General features: G+C 48.3%; 1 protein-coding gene across 1 annotated transcript; it reads right to left on the bottom strand.

The window, feature by feature from the left end:
- Window positions 1–23,418: 23,418 nt before the first annotated feature.
- On the bottom strand, window positions 23,419–25,012 carry LOC123440207 (transcription repressor OFP1-like). The gene has a single exon (XM_045116776.1). The coding sequence runs from the start codon at window positions 24,745–24,747 to the stop codon at window positions 23,785–23,787; it is 963 nt and encodes a 320-aa protein (XP_044972711.1). The 5' UTR covers window positions 24,748–25,012; the 3' UTR covers window positions 23,419–23,784.

The raw sequence follows: 25,012 nt of genomic DNA, 5'->3' as shown, positions 1-25,012 counted from the left end.
CACGAAGCTTCACCACAATGGAATATGGCTTCGAGGTGACCTCAACCGTCTAGGATGCTCAAACACCCAAGAGTAACAAGATCCGCAAGGGATAGGTGGGGGAATCAACTTTTCTCTCGGTGGAAGTGTGAATCTAGGCCTTCTCAACCAATCCCTAAAGAATCAACAAGTTTGATTGGCTAGGGAGAGAGATCGGGCACTTTTAAGCTTGTGGAGCAACAATGGAGCTTAGAGAGGTAAGAGATAGGGTTCCTCAGCTAGAAGAACCCTTTATATAGTGGGGGGAAAATTCAGACCGTTTTCCCACTCTCTGCCCGAGATCCAGCGGTACTACCGCTAGGAAGGAGCGGTACTACCGCTGTCTGGCGGTACTACCGCTGCATGCAGCGGTACTACCGCTGGGGCTTCCAGCGGTACTACCGCTGGAGCAGCGGTACTACCGCTGGCCCTTGGTAGTGTATAAACACTACTACCGCCGAGAAAGTCTTCGCAAAAGGGTCCGTCCACGAACTACCGCTAGGCAGGTGGAACAGGGCACCTGGAGCGGTACTACCGCTGACCAGGGGCGGTACTACCGCTGGCCAGCGGTACTACCGCTGAACAGGGGCGGTACTACCGCCAGCCAGCGCTACTACCGCTGGATACAGCGGTACTACCGCTGGGGACCATTTTGCCGAGACGCAAAGAACAAACAGGCGAGGGCCACTCCAAGGATAAAGGAAAGGGAGAAAATAGAGGTGTGCGTGTGCAAAGATAGATTCCACCCAAACCTTTCCACTACGGATCCCCTCTTAATAGTACGGCTTTCCTATGACTCAGATGAAGAAAATCTAGGATAGCGCCGTGCTTCCGTTCCCGAAGAGAGGAGTCGTGTCGTCTTGTGCCGTTGACGAATGTTGCCTGAAACCTTGACACACACGATTAGTCCTGTACGGTACTGTCATCAATCACCAAAATTACTTACGCATAAATTATGCCTCAACAATCTCCCCCTTTTTGGTGGATTGATGACAATACCGGATTTGCATGGATAATAATATGAGAATAAAAAGGATGGAGATATATGACATATGACTCACAGCATATGATGGAAATAAGTCTAAACTCACATAGGGTAGATCATGTCTCACACACGATAGCAAACAAAGCGAACCAAGTTCAAAGCAAATCAGCAAAGCAATGCAAAGTTCGAAAGAAATCAAATCCCTAGACTCTCTCCCCCTTTGGCACAAGACACCAAAAAGGGGCACACCTAATGTCACAGGTAGCTACTCCTCGTCCTCCGGATCACCAGACTCGTCGGTCCCCTCCTGGTCAGTCTCCTCCTCATCTTCCGCCTCATCACCCGACCACTGGTACCCCTGAGCCTGCATCCAGGTGGCCTCCGGCGTGATGTCGTCCTCTGAGCCACTGGAGATGTCCACATCCAAGGTCCTGAGAACACGCTTATGCCTCTGGCGGCTCTTCTTCTCAGCCACGTGTGACTGATACTGACCCTTGGCCTGCATACAGAAGAGAGTCTTCATCTTGTCCTGCAACTTGATAGCCCAAGATGGCATGGCAGACGAGCGGGGCTGAGAGGCAGGTCCTCTACCAGCAGCGGTCTCTGTATCTGTGTCCATTTGCTGAGAGGAGGAAGATGGGTTGGTCCACTTATCCTTGATGCGCAGCTTGATTGGGTCATGCACAATATAGTCAGACTGTGCGTAGAGCACCTCACCCGGAAATGCCTGTTGCCACTTGTGGCAGATGTAAGCAAACAGGTAAGGCCCGTAGATAGGGACCTTACGGTTGATGATGCAGTTCCATAGTTCTGTGAACATCACATCTGCAATATCCAATTGAGCAGACTCCACAGACATAGCCTCCTCACATAGTAACAACATCTCAGCCAAGACGCCATGGACCTCATCGAAGTTACCACTCCGAGGGAAGAGGGTGTTCCGAAAGATGCGGTGCATAATGTCCAGGTGCTTGGGAAGCACCCCCTTCCTCAGATATAGTTGCTGCAGTCTGTCCTTTGCAAGGCCCTTATCAGCGGGGACTGGAGCGTGAGGACGCAGCCCAAGAGGGGTGTCAGCACCCTGAAAATCAATGTGCAAGAACTGCATGAACTCTGACCAGGAACCAGTCATCTTCTGTGACCCAGTCATCCAAATCATGGAGCGCTGTTCATCATGGGAGAAATGAACAGTGACGTAGAACTGAGCAACTGCCGTGGGATCAAAATCTGTCTTGAAGGTGATGATGTTTTTGAGCCCCATCTTGTCAATCAAAGCAAGAGCATCACCAAAGTAATCTGTATGCCGCTGAAGATGTGCCAAATCAATCCACTGGACAGAGACGTAGTTCTTCTTGAAGCTTCCAATGACATCTCGATATATCCTGCAATGGTCCTTAACCCAGACATTTTCAACTCCCTCGATCGTCTCCCTCTCCTGGAGATAGTGGTTCTTGGTGCGAAACTGCAGAAACTCTTTAGGAGACATTGCTCGGATGTTCACCCTCTTGTCATTGTGGGCAACCTTCTTGAAGGACTTCTTCTTAGGGGGGAGACCAGACGTGGCAGACCCCTCGGGCGCCTCTGTGTTGCGAAACTGTTTGGATGCCGTGTCCCGTGGGGGGTTTGAACGGCGAGCAGAGCCACCTGTGACACAGACCACAAAGCGAAAAAGAGGCAACACGAAAAGTCAAGGCAATGAATCTTGAAAGTGCAGAGAAAAGAAACAAAAGAAAACATGCATTGCTAAGCCCAAGGAGAAAACACCGTGAATGCTCCTGGCGGTAGTACCGCCACACCTGGCGGTAGTACCGTCGGCCCTGGCGGTAGTACCGCCAGTTCTGGCGGTAGTATCGCTGGGAGTCCTGGCGGTAGTACCGCCAGTCCTGGCGGTAGAACCGCTGGGGGTCAAAGCGGTACTACCGCTACCTCTGGCGGTAGTACCGCTGGGTCCTGGCGGTTGTACCGCTGGGCCCTGGCGGTAGTACCGTTGGGGTTTGACTATCAGATCTAGACATATAAAACTCGTATTCTAGGGCATGGACTGAATATATAATCATTAATACGTATCCATCAGCCCTATTGTCAAAAGGAACACATAGTAATACGAGGTACAAACATGCATAGGCAAGAGAGAGAGCACGTTTTAGATCTAAATGAAAAGGTTCAACTATCCGATCTAAGACGATGAAACCATAAACCACGGCAGCAATCTTAGCAACCAGCCATTGGATCATCAAGATGAATGCAATCCCCAATGCTCCTAACCCTAGAACACGAAAAACAACCAAATAGAAGAGGGGAGGAGCTTTTGTTACCGGGATTCATGGCTTTGGAGGAGGAAGAAGAAGTAAATCAGCCCTTCCACACCAACGGGAAGAGGGAGCTCCTCCAAGAAAGATCCAAGCAGCAGGTTTTCGGGGTAGGGGAGGGAGGAGCCGCGAGGAAGAAGAAATAGATTGAAAATCGGGCTCCCCCTCCCTTTATATAGCCCAAGGGGTATAGGCAGCGGTAGTACCGCTGGGTCCAGCGGTAGTACCGCTGACCCGGCGGTAGTACCGCTGTACTACAGCGGTAGTACCGCTACCTAGCGGTAGTACCGCTGGGGTGCAGCGGTAGTACCGCTGGGGGTCCTGGCGGTAGTACCGCTCCCCTGGCGGTAGTACCGCTCCCCCTCGAAACCCTAGAAATATTCCGGCCGGCCGAGTTAGATTTTGAACTCTGGCGGTAGTACCGCTGGGGTCCTGGCGGTAGTACCGCTACCCCTGGCGGTAGTACCGCTACCCTGGCGGTAGTACCGCTGTACATGTTTCAACGCGGCTAGGGAAGGCGGGAAAACTTGGGCATATGACAAGTGAGAAAAAAAAAGGGATGACTTCTAAGAAGAGGTATCGACTTGTCATAGTATATCCTCTCCTTTATACGTAAGAGAGGATGGAGGGGCGGTGGCCGAGGCCACCTATGTTTGAGACAATGGTATGACACCGCGAAGAATTATCCTTGGGTTCATGACCAATGCTCGTCTTTGAGGCACAAGTGCCATTTGAAAATGGCTAAAGTGAAAGACTAGATTGATTTACGCATAATGGGGGGAGGGAGAGTTCATTGAGAGAACAACACTCCCCCTATGTCCATGCCTACATCTAGACCAAGATGAAATGTGAAGTGAGGTGCAATATGCCTAGTTTCAATCCACATTACTCGAATCAATGATATTTAGCTCGTGCCTTAACTCCCGGAACCTTGCTTCATCAAGTGGCTTGGTGAAAATATCTGCAAGTTGCTCTTCAGTGTGAATGAAATGAACCTCAATATCACCTAGCTTGATATGTTCACGGATGAAGTGATGACGAATATCAATATGTTTGGTTTTGCTATGTTGCACTGGGTTGAGGGAGATCTTGATGGCGCTTTGATTGTCACATAGAAGAGGCACTTTGTCACAAGTGACACCATAATCCTTTAAAGTTTGCCTCATCCATAGCAATTGTGCACAACAACTTGCAGCTGCCACATACTCAGCTTCGGTGGATGATAAGGAGACACAGTTCTGCTTCTTTGACGACCAACTTACCAAAGAGCGACCAAGGAATTGGCACCCTCCAGATGTTGACTTCCTCTCCACACAATCTCCAGCCCAGTCTGAGTCAGAATAGCCAACTAGATTGAAGTTTGCTCCTTTGGGATACCAGAGGCCAAAGTTTGGGGTATGAGCCAAATATCGAAAGATTCGTTTGACAGCCATGTAATGACTTTCTTTTGGTGCGGATTGAAACCGTGCACATATCCCTACACTCAACATAATATCCGGTCTAGATGCACAAAGGTAAAGGAGGGATCCAATCATGGAGCGGTATACCTTTTGATCCACTGCTTTACCATTGGGATCACTGTCAAGCTTGCATCTGGTTGGCATGGGAAACTTGACCGGTTTGACATCTTCGAGCTCGAACCGTTTGAGCATGTCTTGAGTGTACTTGGCTTGTTTGATGAATGTCCCTTCTAGACCTTGCTTAATCTCGAATCCGAGGAAAAACTTCAACTCTCCCATCATGGACATCTCAAACTTCTCAGTCATTAGCGCGGCAAATTCGTAGTCGATACCCTCGACTTGGGAGTAGCCTTGAGCCACCAATCTTGCCTTGTTTCGAATCACAATTCCATTTGCATCTTGCTTGTTCTTGAATATCCATTTGGTCCCGATGACATTATGTTCCTCCGTTGGCCGAGGCACTAAATCCCATACTTGGTTGCGCTCGAAGTTGTTAAGTTCTTCGTGCATGGCCATAAGCCAATCCTCATCATCGAGCGCTTCCTGTACCTGTTGAGGTTCACAATACGAGACAAACGCGTGATGCTCACAATAATTCCAAAGCTGTTGACGAGTGGATACTCCCCTTTTTAAGCTGCCAAGGACATTCTTCATAAGATGTGACTTGACTCTCAGCTTGTTCGCATGCTTGGCTGCTCGGCGCTCCAAGAGTTCTTCATTAGATAACGGGGGAGCATCGACTTGTTGCTTCTGTTTGCCCTTGCGTCTTGAGCCGGTTGTTGGAGCTCCAGACGGGAATTGTGAGACAGTCTCCTGATCATCTTGTCCTTCGACTTGAGCAGGTTCACTAGTTTGATCTTGTATTAGTGGTTGCTCTTGATCTTGATCTTGTGCTTCTACTTGTTCTAGATCTCGGGGTTGCACTTGATCTTGATCATGAGTAGGTTCGGGGTCTTGGGGTAGTGCTTGAATATCATGGGGCACATCACCATTGTTAGGCAAGTGATCTTGACCGAGAGCTTGATCAACTTGTTGAGAGTCTTCTCTTTGTTCATCGGAAGCGTGTGGGGCTTGTGGGGGTGATGGCTCCACTTGAGTAGAGCATTGTCCTTCTCCTTCGGCCACAAGGGGTTCCTCAATGGGGAGTATTTGACCAATCCCCATTCTTCTTATGGCTTCGGGAGGAATTTCATCACCTATATCACAAAGACCACTTTGCTCCACTTGGGAGCCATTATTTTCGTCAAACTCTACGTTACACGTCTCCTCAATTAGTCCGGTGGACTTGTTGAGGACACGGTAAGCATGAGAGTTTGTAGCATAACCAACAAAGATACCCTCATGTGCTCTAGAATCAAATTTAGCTAACCGAGCTCCCTTTTTGAGAATGAAACACTTACAACCGAATACCCGGAAGTACTTGAGATTGGGTTTGTTTCCAGTTAGAATCTCATACGGAGTCTTGTTCAAGCCTTTGCGTATGTAGAGCCGATTGGACGCATGACATGCTGTGTTGATGGCCTCTGCCCAGAAGTTGTATGGAGATTTGAATTCTGCCATCATTGTTCTTGCCGCGTCTATCAAGGTCCGGTTCTTCCTTTCTGCCACGCCGTTTTGCTGAGGGGTGTATGGTGCAGAATATTGGTGCTTTATCCCCTCATCACCTAGAAACTCATCTAGGGTGTAGTTCTTGAACTCGGTGCCGTTGTCACTCCTAATCATCAAGATCTTTGCTTCATGTTGACGTTGCGCTTCATTGGCAAAGTTGATAACCGTTTGTTGAGTTTCACTCTTCCTTTTGAAGAAATATACCCAGGTATATCTTGAGTAGTCGTCAACAATTACTAAGCAATACTTTCTGCCTCCAAGACTATCAAATGTTGGAGGACCAAACAGATCCATGTGAAGAAGTTCCAATGGCCTCTTAGTGTAGATAAGAGTTGATGGACGATGAGCAGTTTCATGAATCTTTCCTTCAATGCAAGCACTGCAAACACGATCTTTAGCAAAGCTCACATTTGTTAGTCCACGAACATGGTCCCCTGTCAGAAGACTTTGCAAAGACCTCATATTGACATGAGCTAAACGGCGATGCCAAAGCCAGCCCACGTCAACTTTAGCCATTAGACATGTCGCAGTCTTAGTGGGTCGCTTTGAAAAGTTTACCACATAGAGACCATTTTCGACATGTCCAACATAGGCTACTTTAAGAGTCTTGCTCCTTAGGAGGACCACAGTGTCAAGATTAAAGAATGTGGAAAAACCCATGATTGCAAGTTGACGAACGGAAAGTAAATTGTAGGCAACAGACTCAACAAGCATGACCTTCTCAATAGACAAATCTTGAGAGACGACCACCTTACCAAATCCCAATACCTTTGACGAGGATGCATCAGCGAATTGGACATGGGTGGGCATAGATGGAGAAGGGTGCACATCCACCACTAAGTCCTTGCTTCCGGTCATATGATTTGTTGCTCCACTATCGAGCAACCATGACACCCCACCGGAAGCAAACTCCTGCAATAGATCAAGGCTTGGTTTTAGGTACCCATTTTTTAATGGGTCCTTTCATGTTAGAGACAAGGGTCTTAGGAACCCAGATAGCCCATTCAATATCTTCATTGTAGGAACCAATAAATCTGGCATAAACATGCCCATCACTAGCACAACATAACACATAAGAGGAATTGAGTTTGCCGGCTGTGTTAGTAGGAGCGGCTTTGCCCTTCTTGAGGTTCCCATAGTTCACCTTGTTCCTGTTCACCTTCTGAGTACCCTCACCCTCCTTGACAAAGATGTCCATGAGGGTGAGAGATCGTTTGTTCTTGTTCTTTCTTTTACCTTTTGACTTGGAGGTAAGTCCAATTCCTTCCTTTCCTACAACACCCTTTTGAGTGCTCAAGAGATCGTTCAGACTCTTCTCACCTTGTCTGCATGACACAAGGCCCTTCTCAAGTTTCTCCTTTAACTTGGCATTTTCTTCCACAAGATGAACATGCTCACAACAAGGGTTAGTTGCACAAGTATTATCAATTAGCACAAAGGGAGGACAAGTAGAGATCTCCTTGGTAAGCTTTGCTTGGAGTTGATCATGAGACTCTTTCAGAGCGAAATGAGCACCTTTCAAGGCTTTGTGGGCCTTGTCAAGTATGTCAAACTCTTCTTTGAGTCTGTCACGGCCAACCTCAAGAGCATACTTTTCAGATTTAAGCATGCGAGTAAGAACAACATCATGATCCAGTTTCTTTTGCATTTTAGTGCAGTCATCGTTATATGACTCCTCAAGAGCCAAACGAATAGTGCGCTCTTCTTCAAGAGTACTAGATAATTCGGCAATTTCATCGGCATAGTCACGACTATGTCCATGAAGCTCGGAGATGGTCTCCTCATGAGACTCAATAAGGTCAGTGGCCTCACCCAATTGTTCCAAGAGAGCAACAAAATGCTTCTTGGTTTCTCCCTTAATAGTGCATAGAAACTTATCAAGATCATGTTCATTAAGTTCTCCAACATCACTATCTTCTACACAATTTAACAATGAAGGAGTAGAAGTAATGTTGGTCTTAATGATAGAAGTTACCTGATTGGTACCTTTTGCCATGAGGCACTTGGTGATGTGGTTCTCGTTGGGGGCGTTGAAAAGAGACACCTTCTGGGAAGGGGTAGTGGCTATAGCAACAGTTGCCGTTGCCACTGTATCATCATCATCATCATCATCAGAAGGATACTCCTCCAGGGCCACCATTCCTTTTGGGTGAGGTTTCTTCACAAAGTTGTTCTTGATTGGAAATGATTTGGTTCTGTCTTTGCGAATGAGCTTGCCTCCATTGTCTTCTCTCTTCTCATATGGACATTCTGCCACGAAGTGACTCACGTTGCCACAGTTATAGCATGTCCTTACTCGTTGTTTGGGTTTGAAACCACTTGAGTTGTTCTTGTTGAAGGTTGGTCTTGAGTTCCTTTTATTTCCCCAGAATTGCCTTGATGCAAGAGCCATGTGCTCATGATAGGCATACTTTGTGTCTTCCGGGCAGCTCTCCTCTTCCTCATCTTCTTCTTCTTCTTCAAGCATTACTCTTGCTTTCAACGCAAGTTTGGGTGAAGCGGTTTTTGATCGGACACGAGCAAGTGCATTGTCGGCAGTTTCGTTCATGATTGACATTGCAATGAACTCATCCAACACTTCACTGGAAGACAAAGAGTGAAAGTCTGGCCGCTGACGAATGACAGATGACATGGCTTTGTTGAAAGGCATGATGGCTTTGAGGAACTTGCGTTTGACCCAAGTGTCATCCACATCCTTACTTCCATGATCCTTTAGTGCCACGGCAATAGCAGTCACCCTCCGATAGAGATCACGAGGGTCCTCTTCTTCCTTCATCACAAACTCATCGGCCTGATCAAGTATCACTTCATAGTTGGATCGTTGAATACTTGAGCTTCCCTTATACAACACCATAATATGCTCCCAACAATCCTTGGCCAATGTGAAGGGACGTAAGTGGGGAAGATCTTCAGGTGGCACAGCAGACTGAAGGATAAACAGCGCAGAGTGATTATATTGATTGTCTGCATCTTCTCTTGGAGTGAGGTTGCTTGGGTCATGGGGGTAATATCCTTGCTCGATAATTCTCCACAAGTTTGTTGAGCTGTGATTCAAATGAGACTTAATAGAAAATACCCAGTTAGCAAAGTCACCTTTCACAAGTTTAGGAGGAGGACCAACAGGATTAAGACGAGGTGCGAGAACGGGTCCTCCATAAGTCATGGGAGGTGGAACAGAGGCATGTGTTCCAGTCCCATCCTTTTCGTGAGGTGAAGCAGTTTGCATACCTTTAGCCGCTTCCTTAGAGGAGTTGGCCTCCGAATCGGAAATGGTGGGTTTAACCACTAAAGCCGGTTCGGGTGAACTTCTAAGACCATCAATTAATTCCTTAAGCATGGTTTTGACTTCGCTCGTCAAGGACGTCTTGAGGGCTGCCATAGCCGTATTCAAGTCGTCCCTTGTGACCGAAGTCAAGTCCATGCCCTCGGGTTGCCCATGGTTCACTTCCTCTTCGCCTTCCATACTCTTCGGGTGGTTAAACCCTTAATAAAGAGACGTGGCTCTGATACCAATTGAAAGGATCGATATGGTTGGCTAGAGGGGGGGTGAATAGACAACGACCACTTTTTAATTAATCTTAGCAAGTTAAGGTAAACACTATACGGGTTCACAAATAATATGACAATGAGGTGAACCCTATAGAAGCTAACAACGAGAGCTATTAAGACTACTAAGATATAGTCACAAGCGAAAGAAAATACAAAGTAAAGGATAGAGATAACCACAAGTGGAACCGATGGAGACGAGGATGTGTTACCGAAGTTCCTTCCCCTTGACAGGAAGTACGTCTCCGTTGGAGCGGTGTGGAGGCACAATGCTCCCCAAAAAGCCACTAAGGCCACCGTATTCTCCTCACGCCCTCGCACGATGCAAGGTACCGTGATTCCACTATAGGTGCCCTTGAAGGCGGCGACCGAACCTTTACAAACAAGGTTGGGGCAACTCCACACAAAGCTTGGAGGCTCCCAACAAGACCACGAAGCTTCACCACAATGGAATATGGCTTCGAGGTGACCTCAACCGTCTAGGATGCTCAAACACCCAAGAGTAACAAGATCCGCAAGGGATAGGTGGGGGAATCAACTTTTCTCTCGGTGGAAGTGTGAATCTAGGCCTTCTCAACCAATCCCTAAAGAATCAACAAGTTTGATTGGCTAGGGAGAGAGATCGGGCACTTTTAAGCTTGTGGAGCAACAATGGAGCTTCGAGAGGTAAGAGATAGGGTTCCTCAGCTAGAAGAACCCTTTATATAGTGGGGGGAAAATTCAGACCGTTTTCCCACTCTCTGCCCGAGATCCAGCGGTACTACCGCTAGGAAGGAGCGGTACTACCGCTGTCTGGCGGTACTACCGCTGCATGCAGCGGTACTACCGCTGGGGCTTCCAGCGGTACTACCGCTGGAGCAGCGGTACTACCGCTGGCCCTTGGTAGTGTATAAACACTACTACCGCCGAGAAAGTCTTCGCAAAGGGGTCCGTCCACGAACTACCGCTAGGCAGGTGGAACAGGGCACCTGGAGCGGTACTACCGCTGACCAGGGGCGGTAATACCGCTGGCCAGCGGTACTACCGCTGAACAGGGGCGGTACTACCGCCAGCCAGCGGTACTACCGCTGGATACAGCGGTACTACCGCTGGTAGTCCAGCGGTACTACCGCTGGGACCAGCGGTACTACCGCTGGGGACCATTTTGCCGAGACGCAAAGAACAAACAGGCGAGGGCCACTCCAAGGATAAAGGAAAGGGAGAAAATAGAGGTGTGCGTGTGCAAAGATAGATTCCACCCAAACCTTTCCACTACGGATCCCCTCTTAATAGTACGGCTTTCCTATGACTCAGATGAAGAAAATCTAGGATAGCGCCGTGCTTCCGTTCCCGAAGAGAGGAGTCGTGTCGTCTTGTGCCGTTGACGAATGTTGCCTGAAACCTTGACACACACGATTAGTCCTGTACGGTACTGTCATCAATCACCAAAATTACTTACGCATAAATTATGCCTCAACACATCTTCACCCTTTCGATCTCCATCTTCGGGCATCGCATGATCATCATCGTCACCGGCGTGACACCATGATCTCCATCATCGTGTCTCCGTGAATTCGTCACGCCAACTACTACTATCACTACTAATATAGCTAACTGTTAGCAATGAAGTAAAAGTAGTAAGCACATGGTGTTGCATCTCATACAATAAATTAAGACAACTCCTATGGCTCCTGCCGGTTGTCATACTCATCGACATGCAAGTCGTGAAACCTATTACAATAACATGATCATCTCATACATCATACATGCAACATCACAACTTTGGCCATATCACATCACATGTCAAACCCTGCAAAAACAAGTTAGACGTCCTCTAATTGTTGTTGCAAGTTTTACATGGCTGATTTGGTTTCTAGCAAGAATGCCTTCTTACCTACGTGACAGCCACAACGATGATATGCCAAATCTATTTACCCTTCATAAGGACCCTTTTCATCAAATCCAATCCGACTAGAGTAGGAGAGACAGACACCCGCTAGCCACCTTTATGCACGGTGTGCATGTCTGTCGGTGGAACCAGTCTCACGTAAGCGTACATGTAAAGTCGGTCTGGGCCGCTTCATCCCACAATACCGCCGGAAAAGAATAAGACTAGTAGCGGCAAGCAAATTGAAAAATCATCACCCACAACTTTTGTGTTCTATTCGTGCATAGAATCCACGCATAGAAAACCTGGCTCGGATGCCACTGTTGGGTAACGTAGCATAAATTCAAAATTTTCCTACGCATATTCAGATCTTCCTATGGAGAGACCAGCAACGAGAGAGGGGTAAGAGCATCTTCATACCTTTGGAGATCGCTAAGCGGAAGCGTTACTAGAACGCGGTTGATGGAGTCGTACTCGCAGCAATTCGGATCGCGGTGTGATTCCGATCTAGTGCCGAACTACGGCACCTCCGCGTTCAACACACGTGCAGCCCGGTGACGTCTCCCGCACCTTGATACAGCAAGGAGGAGGGAGAGGTTGGGGAAGAACTCCAGCAGCACGACGGCGTGGTGTCGATGGAGAGACGAGGTCTCCCGGCAGGGCTTCGCCAAGCACCGGTAGAGAGGAGGAGGAAGTAGGGCAGGGCTGCGCCGAGGGAGAGGCAAAAGTCTGTCTCTCAAGGGCCAAAACCCCTCTCTATTTATAGGAGGAGGGGGAGGGGCTGCGCCAACCCTAGGGTTCCCTCCCTAGGGGCCGGCGGCCACCAGATGGGAAAGGGGGCGGTGGCTAGGGTGGGGAGGGGGTGGCGCACCACCTGGTGGGCCTTAGGCCCACCTCGCTTAGGGTTTGCCCCCCCCCCCTTTTCTCTCCCCCACGCATTGGGCTGAGTGGGGAGGCACACCAGCCCACCTAGGGGCTGGTTCCCTTCCCCACTTGGCCCACCTTACGTCCCGGGGTCGTTGCCCCCCTTCGGTGGACCCCCGGGGCCACCTCGGGTGGTCCCGGTGGTCCCGGTACGTTACCGGTGATGCCCGAAACACTTCCGGTATCCGAAACCATCCGTCCTATATATCAATCTTTACCTCCGGACCATTCAGGAGCTCCTCGTGACGTCCGGGATCTCATCCGGGACTCCAAACAACTTTCGGTTACGTCGTACAACATAACCCTAGCGTCATCGAACCTTAAGTGTGTAGACCCTACGGGTTCGGGAGACAGGCAGACATGACCGAGACGCCTCTCCGGCCAATAACCATCAGCGGGGTCTGGATATCCATGGTGGCTCCCACTTGCTGCACGATGATCTCATCGGATGAACCACGATGTCAAGGATTCAATTAATCCCGTATACGATTCCCTTTGTTTGTCGGTATAGAACTTGCCCGAGATTCGATCGTCGGTATACCTATACCTTGTTCAATCTCATTACCGGTAAGTCTCTTTACTCGTTCTGTAGCACGTCATCATGTGACTAACTCCTTAGTCACATTGAGCTCATGATGATGTTCTACCGAGTGGGCCCAGAGATACCTCTCCTCACACGGAGTGACAAATCCCGATCTCGATTCGTACCAACCCAAGAGACACTTTCGGAGGTACCCGTAGTGCACCTTTATAGTCACCCAGTTACGTTGTGACGTTTGATACACCCAAAGCACTCCTACGGTATCCGGGAGTTGCACAATCTCACAGTCGAAGGAAAAGATACTTGACATTAGAAAAGCTTTAGCATACGAACAATATGATCTAATGCTATGCTTAGGATTGGGTCTTGTCCATGACATCATTCTCCCAATGATGTGATCCCGTTATCAATGACATCTAATGCCCCTGATCAGGAAACCATGATCATCTATTGACTAACGAGCTAGCCAACTAGAGGCTTGCTAGGATACATTGTGATCTATTTATTCACACATGTATTATTGTTTCCTGTTAATACAATTATAGCATGAACAATAGACGATTATCATGAACAAGGAAATATGATAATAACCATTTTATTATTGCAACACTATTGATGGTCTTTTGTAAGATCAACTTGGTATCCCTATTACTCAACTCAACTTGACCACTAGACTGAGGATGATAAGGAGATGCAACTCTATGGTTGACATCATACTTAGCTAGCATCTTGCGGAAAACACCATGAATGAAGTGTGAACCGCCATCAGTCATAAAGTATCTAGGGACTCCAAATCTTGGGAATATGACTTCTTTAAGCATCTTAATAGAGGTGTGGTGATCAGCATTTTTAGTGGGGATAGCTTCTACCCACTTAGTAACGTAATCCACAGCAACTAAGATGTGAGTGTACCCATTGGAACTCGGGAAGGGTCCCATATAATCAAAGCCCCAGACATCAAATGGTTCAATGACAAGTGAATAGTTCATAGGCATCTCTTGACGCTTACTGATGTTCCTTATCCTTTGGCATTCGTCATAAGACAAGACAAACTTACGGGAATCCTTGAAGAGAGTGGGCCAATAGAACCCTGATTGCAATACCTTATGGGCAGTTCTATCTCCAGCATGGTGTCCTACGTAGGCTTCTAAATGACACTTCTGCAGGATTTGTCCCTGTTCATGTTCAGGCACACAACGTCTAATAACACCATCTACTCCTTCCTTATAAAGGTGAGGATCATCCCAAAAGTAGTGTCTCAAATCAAAGAAGAATTTCTTCTTTTGTTGATAGGTGAAACTGGGTGGTATGTATTTGGCTACGATATAGTTTGCATAATCGGCATACCACGGTGCACTAAGTGAAGTGCGGATGACATTTAATTGCTCATCAGGAAAGTTGTCATCAATAGGTAGTGGGTCATAAAGGACATTCTCTAGCCTAGACAAGTTATCTGCTACAGGGTTATCAGCACCCTTTCGGTCAAAGACGTGCAAATCAAATTCCTGTAGCAGGAGAACCCATGTGATCAGCCTAGGCTTAGCGTCCTTCTTCTCCATGAGGTACTTAATAGAAGCATGATCAGAGTGAATAGTGACTTTGGAGTCAACTATGTAAGATCTGAACTTTTCACATGCAAACACGACTGCTAAAAACTACTTCTCCGTAGTGGCATAGTTTCTTTGGGCACTGTCTAGAGTTTTACTAGCGTAGTGAATGACATTCAACTTCTTGTCAACTCTTTGTCCTAGAACAGCACCAACAGCATAATCACTAGCGTCACACATGATTTCAAAGGGCAAGTTCCAATCAGGTGATTGAACAATAGGTGCGGTTATCAAAGCCTTCTTAAGTATTTCGAAAGCTTCCTCACAATCCTCATCAAAAACAAAAGGAACATCCTTCTGCAAGAGGTTGGTAAGAGGCCTATAAATCTTAGAGAAGTCTTTAATGAACCTTCTATAGAAACCAGCATGACCTAGGAAACTTCGTATACCTCTCATATATGTGGGGCAAGGCATTTTCTCAATTGCATCAACCTTAGCCTTATCAACTTCAATGCCTCTCTTAGAAATTTTGTGTCCTAAGACGATACCTTCATTAACCATAAAGTGGCACTTCTCCCAATTCAAGACGAGGTTGGTTTCTTCGCATCTCTGTAAGACTCGATCAAGGTTGCTGAGGCAATCATCAAAGGAAGACCCGTAAACGGAGAAGTCATCCATGAAAACCTCGACGAACTTTTCACAAAAGTCAGAGAATATAGCCATCATACATCTTTGGAAGGTGGCAGGTGCATTACATAATCCAAAAGGCATACGTCTATAGGCAAAGGTACCGAAAGGGCAGGTGAAAGAGGTTTTCTCTTGATCAGATTGTGCAACATGTATTTGCGAGAAACCTGAATGACCATCTAGAAAGCCGAAGTGTGTGTGTTTTGATAGCCTTTCTAGCATTTGGTCGATGAACGGCAAAGGATAATGATCTTTTCTGGTTGCCTTGTTCAGTTTCCGGAAGTATATCACCATTCCATAGCCGGTAATAATCCTTTGTGGGATTAGTTTATCCTTATCATTAGGAACGACGGTGATACCTCCCTTCTTAGGTACGCAATGTACTGGACTTACCCAATCACTATGAGCAACAGGATAAGTGATTCCTGCTTCCAGAAGCTTTAATATTTCTTTTCTAATGATCTCTTTCATCTTAGGATTTAATCTCCTTTGATGATCAACAATTGGTTTAAAGTCAGGATCGGTTTTAATCTTGTGCTGACATAGAGTAGGACTAATACCCTTAAGATCATCAAGAGTATATCCAATAGCAGCGCGGTGCTTCCTCGGGGTTTTTAGTAACTTCTTCTCTTCGCGCTCTGAGAGGAGAGCACTAGTAATGACAGGATATATCTCCTTCTCATCAAGATAGGCATACTTAAGAGTATCAGGCAACTGTTTAAGCTCGAAAACAGGATCACCCTTTTGTGGGGGAGGATCCCCAAGCAGTTCAACAGGCAGATTATTCTTGAGAATAGGATATTGTTCTAAGACGATTTTATCTATCTCATCTCTCTCCTCCATATGCATATCATTTTCATGCTCAAGAAGATATTGCTCTAAAGGATCCGTAGGAGGTACGGCAATAGAGGCAAGAGCAATGATTTCATCTCTACCAGACGACTCTCTTTCATGGGTTTGTCTTCCAAACTTGGAGAAGTTAAATTCATGAGACACACCCTCAAAACTAACTGTGACAGTCTTCTTAATGCAATCAATGTGAGCATTGACAGCGTTGAGAAAGGGTCTACCAAATATGATGGGACAAAAGCTATCTTGTGCAGTACCAAGGACGAGGAAATCGGTAGGATACTTCGTCTTACCACACAGGGCTTCTACGTCTCTCACAATTCCTAGAGGGAAGATGCTGTCTCTATTAGCTAAAGTAATAGTGACATCAATGGGTTCTAACTCAGCAGGTGCAATCTCATCTTTGATTTCATCATATAGAGAACGGGGTATTGCACTAACACTAGCTCCCATATCACATAAACCATGGTAATAGTGATCTCCTATCTTAACAGAAACAATGGGCATGCCAACTACAGGTCCATGTTTGTCTTTCGCGTGAGGTTTAGCAATTCTAGCGAAGTCCTCACAGAATTTGATAACATGCCCGTCTATGTCTTCGGCTAAGATATCTTTAATAATAGCAACACTAGGTTCAACTCTAATCTCCTCAGGGGGTGCAAGTGATCTAATGTAACCCCTACGTATCGCAGTTGGATCTTTATAATAATCCTTTATCCTAGCAGGGTATGGTGGTTTCTCAGTGTAAGCACAAGGAACAACAGGATCACTAAAAGCAATGACTTTCTCCTCAACTAGATTGGTTTTGGCTATGTTGCTTTCTACAGGAGGATGATATTTAAACCACTTCTCTTTGGGAAGATCAACATGAGCAGCAAAAGATTCACATAGAGAAGCTACTATCTCAGAGTCAAGTCCATACTTAGCGCTAAAATCTCTCGAAGTGTTTGTCTCAACAAAAGATTTAACGCAATCAAACTGGAAATTCATACCTGACTCCTTACCTTCCTCCAGCTCCCAATCTTCAGAGTTGTGTTTGATTCTCTCCAATAAATTCCACTTGTAATCAATATCCTTCTTCATAAAATAACCGGCACAAGAAGTGTCAAGCATGGTACGGTCTTCATGAGAAAGCCGAGCATAAAAGTTTTGAGTGATGATTTCTCTCGAGAGCTCATGATTAGGGCATGAATATAGAATTGATTTAAGCCTCCCCCAAGCTTGAGCTATGCTTTCCCTTTCACGCGGCCAAAAGTTATAAATAAAGTTCCGATCACGATGTACTAAATGCATAGGATAGAACTTTTGATGAAATTCCAATTTCAACTGATTGTAGCCCCATGATCCAGTATCATCATATAGCCTATACCATGTCAACGCCTTATCCTTCAAAGATAAAGGAAATACTTTCTTCTTTACCTCATCCTGGGGCAAACATGCAAGCTTAAATAAACCACAAACTTCATCTACATAGATTAGATGCAAGTCTGGATTTGAAGATCCATCTCCTGTGAAAGGATTAGCCAGCAGTTTCTCAAGCATACCCGAAGGAATTTCATAAAAGATATTTTCAGTCGGTACCTCGGGTTGAGGAGCAACTCCTCGTGCTTCTGTTTGTGGTGAAGATACCCCGAACAAACTCCTGAAAGGAACAGTTTCCATAGTGACAAGTGACAATAAATTTCAGCACAGTATAAAAATGTTTCCTTACCAATTTCCACTTACCAAAGGCGCTTCACTCCCCGGCAACGGCGCCAGAAAAGAGTCTTGATGACCCACGAGTATAGGGGATCAATCGTAGTCCTTTCGATAAGTAAGAATGTCGAACCCAACAAGGAGCAGAAGGCTCTGATAAGCGGTCTTCAGCAAGGTAATAACTGCAAGCACTGAAAGTAGCGGTAACAAGTGATTGTGTAGCGAGGTGAAACGTAGCAAGCAAAGAGTAACAAGTAACAAGTAGTAGCAACGGTGCATCAAGTGGCCCAATCCCTTTTGTAGCAAGGGACAAGCCTGAACAAAATCTTATAGGAGGAAAAATGCTCCCGAGGACACACGGGAATTTTTGTCATGCTAGTTTCATCATGTTCATATGATTCGCGTTCGTTACTTTGATAGTTTGATATGTGGGTGGACCGGCGCTTTGGTACTGCCCTTACTTGGACAAGCATCCCACTTATGATTAACCTCTCCCGCAAGCATCCGCAACTACAAAAGAAGAATTAAGACAAAGTCTAACCATAGCATTAAACTAGTGGATCCAAATCAGCCCCTCACGAAGCAACGCATAGACTGGGGTTTAAGCTTCTGTCACTCCAGCAACCCATCATCTACTTACTACTCCCCAATGCCTTCCTCTAGGCCCAAACATGGTGAAGTGTTGTGTAGTCGACGTTCACATAACACCACTAGAGGAAAAACAACATATAGCATATCAAAATACCGAACGAATATCAAATTCACATGACTATTATCAGCATGACTTATCCCATGTCCTCGGGAACAAAAGTAACTACTCACAAAGCATAGTCATAATCATGATCAGAGGTGTAATGAATAGCATCAAGGATCTGAACATAAACTCTTCCACCAAGTAATCCAACTAGCATCAACTACAAAGAGTAATCAACACTACTAGCAACCTTACAAGTACCAATCAGAGTCGTGAGACGGAGATTGGTTACAAGAGATGAACTAGGGATTGGAGAGGAGATGGTGCTGATGAAGATGTTGATGAAGATGCCTCAGGATCGTCCTGCCGGAGCTCTAGATTGGATCTGCTCAAGTTCCGCCTCGTGGGGGCGGCGAAACCACGAAAAAGCTCCCTTATGATTTTTTCTGGACCAAAACCCTTCATATAGAAAAAGGGGGAGCTAGTGGGCCGTCAGGCAGCCCACAAGCTTGCCCTGCGCCACCAGGGGGTGGTGGCGGTGGGAGGGCTTGTGGAGCCCTGGTGGCCCCCCCTCCGGTAGTTCTTTCGCCCAGTATTTTTTATATAATCCAAAAAAATCCACGTATGATTTGCTCCTTTTCTAGTCCAGAATTCCAGCTGCCTGAATTCTCCCTCTTCTAATAAACCTTGCAAAATAAGAGAGAAAAGGCATAAATATGGTACCACAAGTAATATAACAGCCCAAAAAGCAATAAATATCAACATGAAAGCATGATGCAAAATGGACGTATCAGCCGCCGCATCCTCTGGAGCCAGCTCGACGCAGCCGACGCGCCCCAGGACCTCTCCTTGTCGAGCGGCCCCACGCGGCCCTGGCCTCGCGAGAGGGGAAAGGAAGAAGCCACGCCGCCGACGACGACGAAGGGAGGAGGAGATCTGGGAGTGGGGTGTGTGTGGCGGCTAGGGTTTCGCCCGGGCTGCTCATGGGGAGGAAGGCACGAGCGACGAGCTTATATCTGGCCATGGGCAGCCCGGCCCAGCCCGGCCTTGCCCATGGGTCAGGCTCGGGCCTGAATTTTAAGCCCGAAGAGTATTTTGGCCCGGGCCTGGGCTTGCTGTTTTTTCGTCTTAAGGAAGGGGCCCGGCCCGAGCCCCGAAACCCGATGGAAATTAGCAGTGATGGGCCAGGCTTGGGCCTGAAAACTAGGCCCGACGGCTGGGCCGAGCCGGGCTCGGGCCTAGGTTTTCTGCGTCAGGCTTGCTCTGGCCCGGCCCATCCCGAGAGATGGCCAGATATAGACGGGCTAGGCTGTCTACCCGGTCTCCCTTGTCCACTTTCCTACGTGATATTTTTAAGATAGCACTATTGTAGATGTTCTTGAAAGCGAGGAAGGAAAGCGCTAAAGCATTGCAGCTCCCAGGCTCGAGTAAGGGCTTTTTTTTACCAAAATACTATTTTCACACATTAAAAAATCTGAAAAAAAATATATACATAAGTACATATTCATAATACACACGTATTAATTTTCACTAGTATTTATGCTCTTATGTAACATATTTAAAAAGGATTTAAACGGGTCTTATCTTTGTTGTGTTTGGACCAGATTTTTATCTTTTTTATATAGTACGCAAACAACCAAATTACCTGATAAAACTTTTTACATACTTGACTATGCATATGTATTTACATAAAAAATTAGTATTTTTTAAAGCTTTTAAATTTTATTTTATTTGATATATCAGGCTCACTGGAGCCTGATATCTGCAACGCCACACTCATAAGGAAGGGTGCATTTGTCGTCCCACGTAATGGCACATCGTCTTGGGTGAAAGTGAACTGAACCAGCGGCACAACTCAAGTTGGCCAGCCAATCAATTATTGTTGTGCGTAATGGCCGATTGTCCTATACTACTGCTTAACTACGGACCACGGAGCAATGTGATACGTACAAGGGTCGAGAGAAGGACAAGATCGGTGGTTCGTATCGTATGGCTGTCGCTACGTACGTGCGTACAACTCATGCTCACGATCGAACACAGCACACCACTCCAAGAGAAGACAAACGTAGGGAAACCACAGTTATCCTGACCGGCACCATAAATTAACACGCGTAGCTAGCTTACCTACGACATCAATTATTAGGCGTTCCTATTGTGTTTTATCCCCTACATCTCCTTATATATAACCCTATAAAACTAATCCTTGATTCTCTTGTTTTGTACCCCCTCGTCTCTAGTTTAGTAGGATAGGAGTACACTACTAAGCTAGTAGCTCTTTTTTTTCTGACAGTTGTAGTACTAAGCTATAGCTAGCAGTACCATGGTCGCGTTTGGCCTTGCTGCATCGAGGTAAGAGACAACACGCGAGATGCATACGTTGAAGAACCTGATGTTTTGTCACCTGGGGTATTGGGGTGAGCTTCCTCCCCGGTTCCTAAGGGGGTGTTTGTTTTCAGGGACTTTTTGTTGTATGGACTAAAAAAGTTTTAAAAAGTCTCATGTGAAACAAACAGGAGGGACTTTTAGGGACTAAAAGAAGGTATTTGGGACTATTTGAAGAAGTCCCTATGAGAGGGTCTTTTTGAAACTTTTTTGACACTTTTTCCAACAATGACCCTACTTTTAGCATGTCATTTAATAACTACTACTACATGACTAAAGATAACATGGTCTTTTTACATGTTATTTAATGATCTTTAGTCTCTATTTAGTCTCTGAAAACAAACAGATAGGGACTAGGGATTTTTAAGTTGGATCTAAGAAAAAAAAAGTCCCGAGACTTCTAAAACAAACAGGGCCTAAAATGAAATTTCGCTTCGCCGGCTCTGCTCGGCCGGAATCTATGCTGTTGGTTCTGATTGGCGCTGGGCGAGACATGCATGCATGCATCCGCTCCCGCCATTACCGAGGCACGCCACGCAGCCGTGCTTTGCTGTTTCCACGGCTGTGTACCTAGGCACGCGTATTATAAATCTAGCTAGTTAGGCGCCGGCGTGGTCATTCCACTGTCCACAGGAAAGGAATTCAGTTTACCTTCTTCTTTTTTCCGCGAAATAGAAACTCAGCTTACCAGTGACTGTAAACTCGCATGTTTCACGTAGCTGCATTTCTACGGAAAAAAGTGCAAGTGACAACAAATAAAGTTATTAGTAGCGGATTCATCTGAAAAACGCGACAAAAATAAAGTGACGTGATCCGAGCATCGACAAGACGCGACCACGTAGCGGGAGTTCGTGCAGCTAGCCGGAGCCCGGGGGCCAAAAGGAAAAGCAAAAAAACAAATACATCACGTCCGTCACGGACAAATCGAAAGCCGTGCACGATGGAACTGCGGCACGGTTGGACGCGTACTTTCAATTCCAGCCTTTCTCCCACGAACGATAGAATCCAACCAGAACCAAGCACAGCTGCCACGCCGCACCGGTCCGATCGACCTGACGACCTTCAGTTGCTTCATACGCTGCGGTGGCCGATCGATATCGAGGCCGCGGAATGCGATGCTGGCCACTGGCCAGCTACCTGCATCTGCATGGCATGTAGTGTACTGTAAGGAGCCCACGTACATACGTGGTGTGGAGCGGGGAACAGGGGCGCTGATTCCGGAGCGCGACGAGACGCGACGAACTGGCGACATTCTGGGCGCCTGGCGAGGGAGTCGCGTCGGTCGGCCGCGCGCTGGGGCGGGGGCGGGGGGCTCTCGGTGCGGCCCGGTGCGGTGCGGTCACGTTGCGCGGAAAGATGGATGCATCAGGCTACGCCCGGGCTACCGCTAGTAGCATAGGCATACTGGCATAGCATGCAAGTGGCGGACGCGTACAAGCGCATGGCATCCGGCGCGGTACGTCGCACGGACGCACGCACGGACGGACGGCCCTCCCTCAGCGCCGATGCACCTGCACTGCACTGCACAGGTCGCCGTTCGCCCTGCACTGACTCCCCCCCTGCCGGCGCCAGTGATCCGATCAATCGGCGCCGGCGGTCGATGGCGACCGGCCCTGCCGTGCCTGGTGCAATCTGTGGATGCTTCACACGTCGGCATCGCGTGTGCGTTGCGGTTCGGCCGCCCCGGCCCAACCCCCGTTCCTCCTACCAATCTACAGCAACCAGATGCGGTCACCAACCTCGCCAACCCGCCGCAGCCGCACATGGCTGCTCCTAATCCCAGCTGCCACCGGTACGTGCATACCCAAGCAGGGGAGTAGTCCGGGAACACATTCACGTCGAAGACTTCCCTTCTGCATATTATAAATCCGGCAATGCCCGCGTTTACTCGCGAGGGAGAGGCCGGACGTTGCCAATTTGGCACTTCTCCTTTGTTTGCCGGCTACTCCTTCCCGGATTTTGTTTCTTATTATTGTATGTATAGGAGCAGAGTCTGAACGAAGCACGGAATATATTCCGCGCCGTGTTAGAGTATTCAGTTGAAAATGTTCCACATGCGCCCTAAGAATGTGCGTCGTCGTTGCTTGCTCTTGGGAGCTCGTTCAACGAAGGAGATACGTATGGAGCGAATTTCAGAGTCAAATGTTGACAGGAAAATGATTTTCTTTTTACCGGGAGTTGAACCGAGCAAACGTGAGCGTATCACAATAGCTATATGTACGTTGATTGAATCTGTAATTTGGATAAATCGATTTCTCGGGAGGAGGATTGGTTGAACGAGGAAGATGAGTATTCGGCAAAGCTAATTCGAAAAATACCTTGAAAATATATCACGTATTTACAGGAAGCGCAGCGACCGACCTTCTCAAACCGGCGGGGACAATCATAGAAGAACGCTAGACTACAAGTTAACATCAAGAAGCTAAGGTACAGTACCATCACTGACACAACTAGAGGGTGGGAGCCCGGAACTAGGAACTTAAGCACAAGTTAGCTGGTCAAGATTCAGCAATGAATGAACGATGGAGACAACGCACGTAATAGCGCGCGACATCGCACATGTCCAACTCCATTCTTGCGCCATTAATCTCGCCCGCTCGAGAAATGGTTAATCCTACCAACGTCGATCGTTGCATTGCACCCCGTGCCGGACGGCCGATCGTCCGACGAGCTCAGGGGCAGAGCGTCTCCCGCACGTCGGCGAAGGCCGCGAGGATCACCGGGTAATGCCGCGGCGAGTTGAGCACGAGGTACGTCTCCAGCAGGCTCTCCGCACTGTGTTCGCCTTCGCCTTCGCCGCCGCCGCCGCCTTGTGGCCACTCGGCGATCATCTCCTCCATGGACTTGCGGAAGTCCTCGTACGGGTCGGCGGAGCGCTTCACCACCGCGAAGCCCCCGTCCGTGGCGGCGGACGCCGTGGAGCCCCGCGGCATCTCGAAGCTGTACCGGCAGCTCTGCGACGCGCCGCGGCGCGGGGCGGCGGCCGGCGCGCGGCAGGGCCCGGACACGGAGGCGCGCGCCTTGGTGCCGTTGTTGCGCGGGCAGTTGTAGAAGTCGGACGAGTCGGAGGAGAAGCTCCTGGACGAGAAGAGGTTCCGCGAGTCCTCGTCGTACTCGTCGTCGTCGGAGGAGCTGCTGAGCAGCCTGCGCGACGAGTGCGTCGACAGCCTCCGTGGACTGCGCTTGCCGCTGGGCCGCTCCTTCCACCTCGGCAGCGGCGGCAGGGGCGCCGCCGCCGGGAACGGCGAGGAGGGCGGGCACTTGCGGCCCTCCCACTCGCTCGCCCCGAACGGCAGCCCGGCCCCCTTGAGCGCCGCCCTCTCCGCCTTGACGTCGTCGGCGAGGAGGAGCGACGGGTCGGCCGCGTCGACGGAGCGGCGGCCGGCGCAGTCGATGGTGATGCGGATCAGCGGGACGGTGCGCCGCGCCGAGACGGAGAGGCGGCGGTCGTGGTGCTCGCCCGTTGCGGCCTTCCTGCCGAGGCGGCCGTAGGATGGCAATGCGAGGGCCGGCTGCGCGGCGCTCTCGTCGTCTCGGCGCTTCCTGCCGCCCGAGCGCCTGGAGAAGACCGACAGGATGGCCGCCAGCCGGTGCTTGAGCTTCTTGCGGCCGGCGCCGGAGCTGGAGCCGTCCATCGTGCTGGCGACTTGTCGTTCCCTCTGCGTGCGTGGAGACTGGACAGAGAGGGAGAGGGCGCGGGAGCTGCGGGGGAGGGCGGGAGATGGAGCGGTCGAGTGGAGTTGGTTTGGTCGACTATCGCATTCGTGCCGGGCTAATGCGGCCTGGCCTTTTAACCGGCGCGATCTCGAAGCGGAACTGCCAAGGGGATGACACGGTCGTGGCCCCTCCCTCCGGCGGGACGACGGGGACAGGCGCCACGTAACGTAGTGGGGGGAGATG

The sequence above is a fragment of the Hordeum vulgare genome, chromosome 3H (assembly GCF_904849725.1).
Source record: "Hordeum vulgare subsp. vulgare chromosome 3H, MorexV3_pseudomolecules_assembly, whole genome shotgun sequence".
NCBI lineage: Eukaryota > Viridiplantae > Streptophyta > Magnoliopsida > Poales > Poaceae > Hordeum > Hordeum vulgare.
The sequence above is the reverse complement of the archived record's forward strand: the minus strand, read 5'-3'. Positions and strand labels throughout refer to the sequence as shown.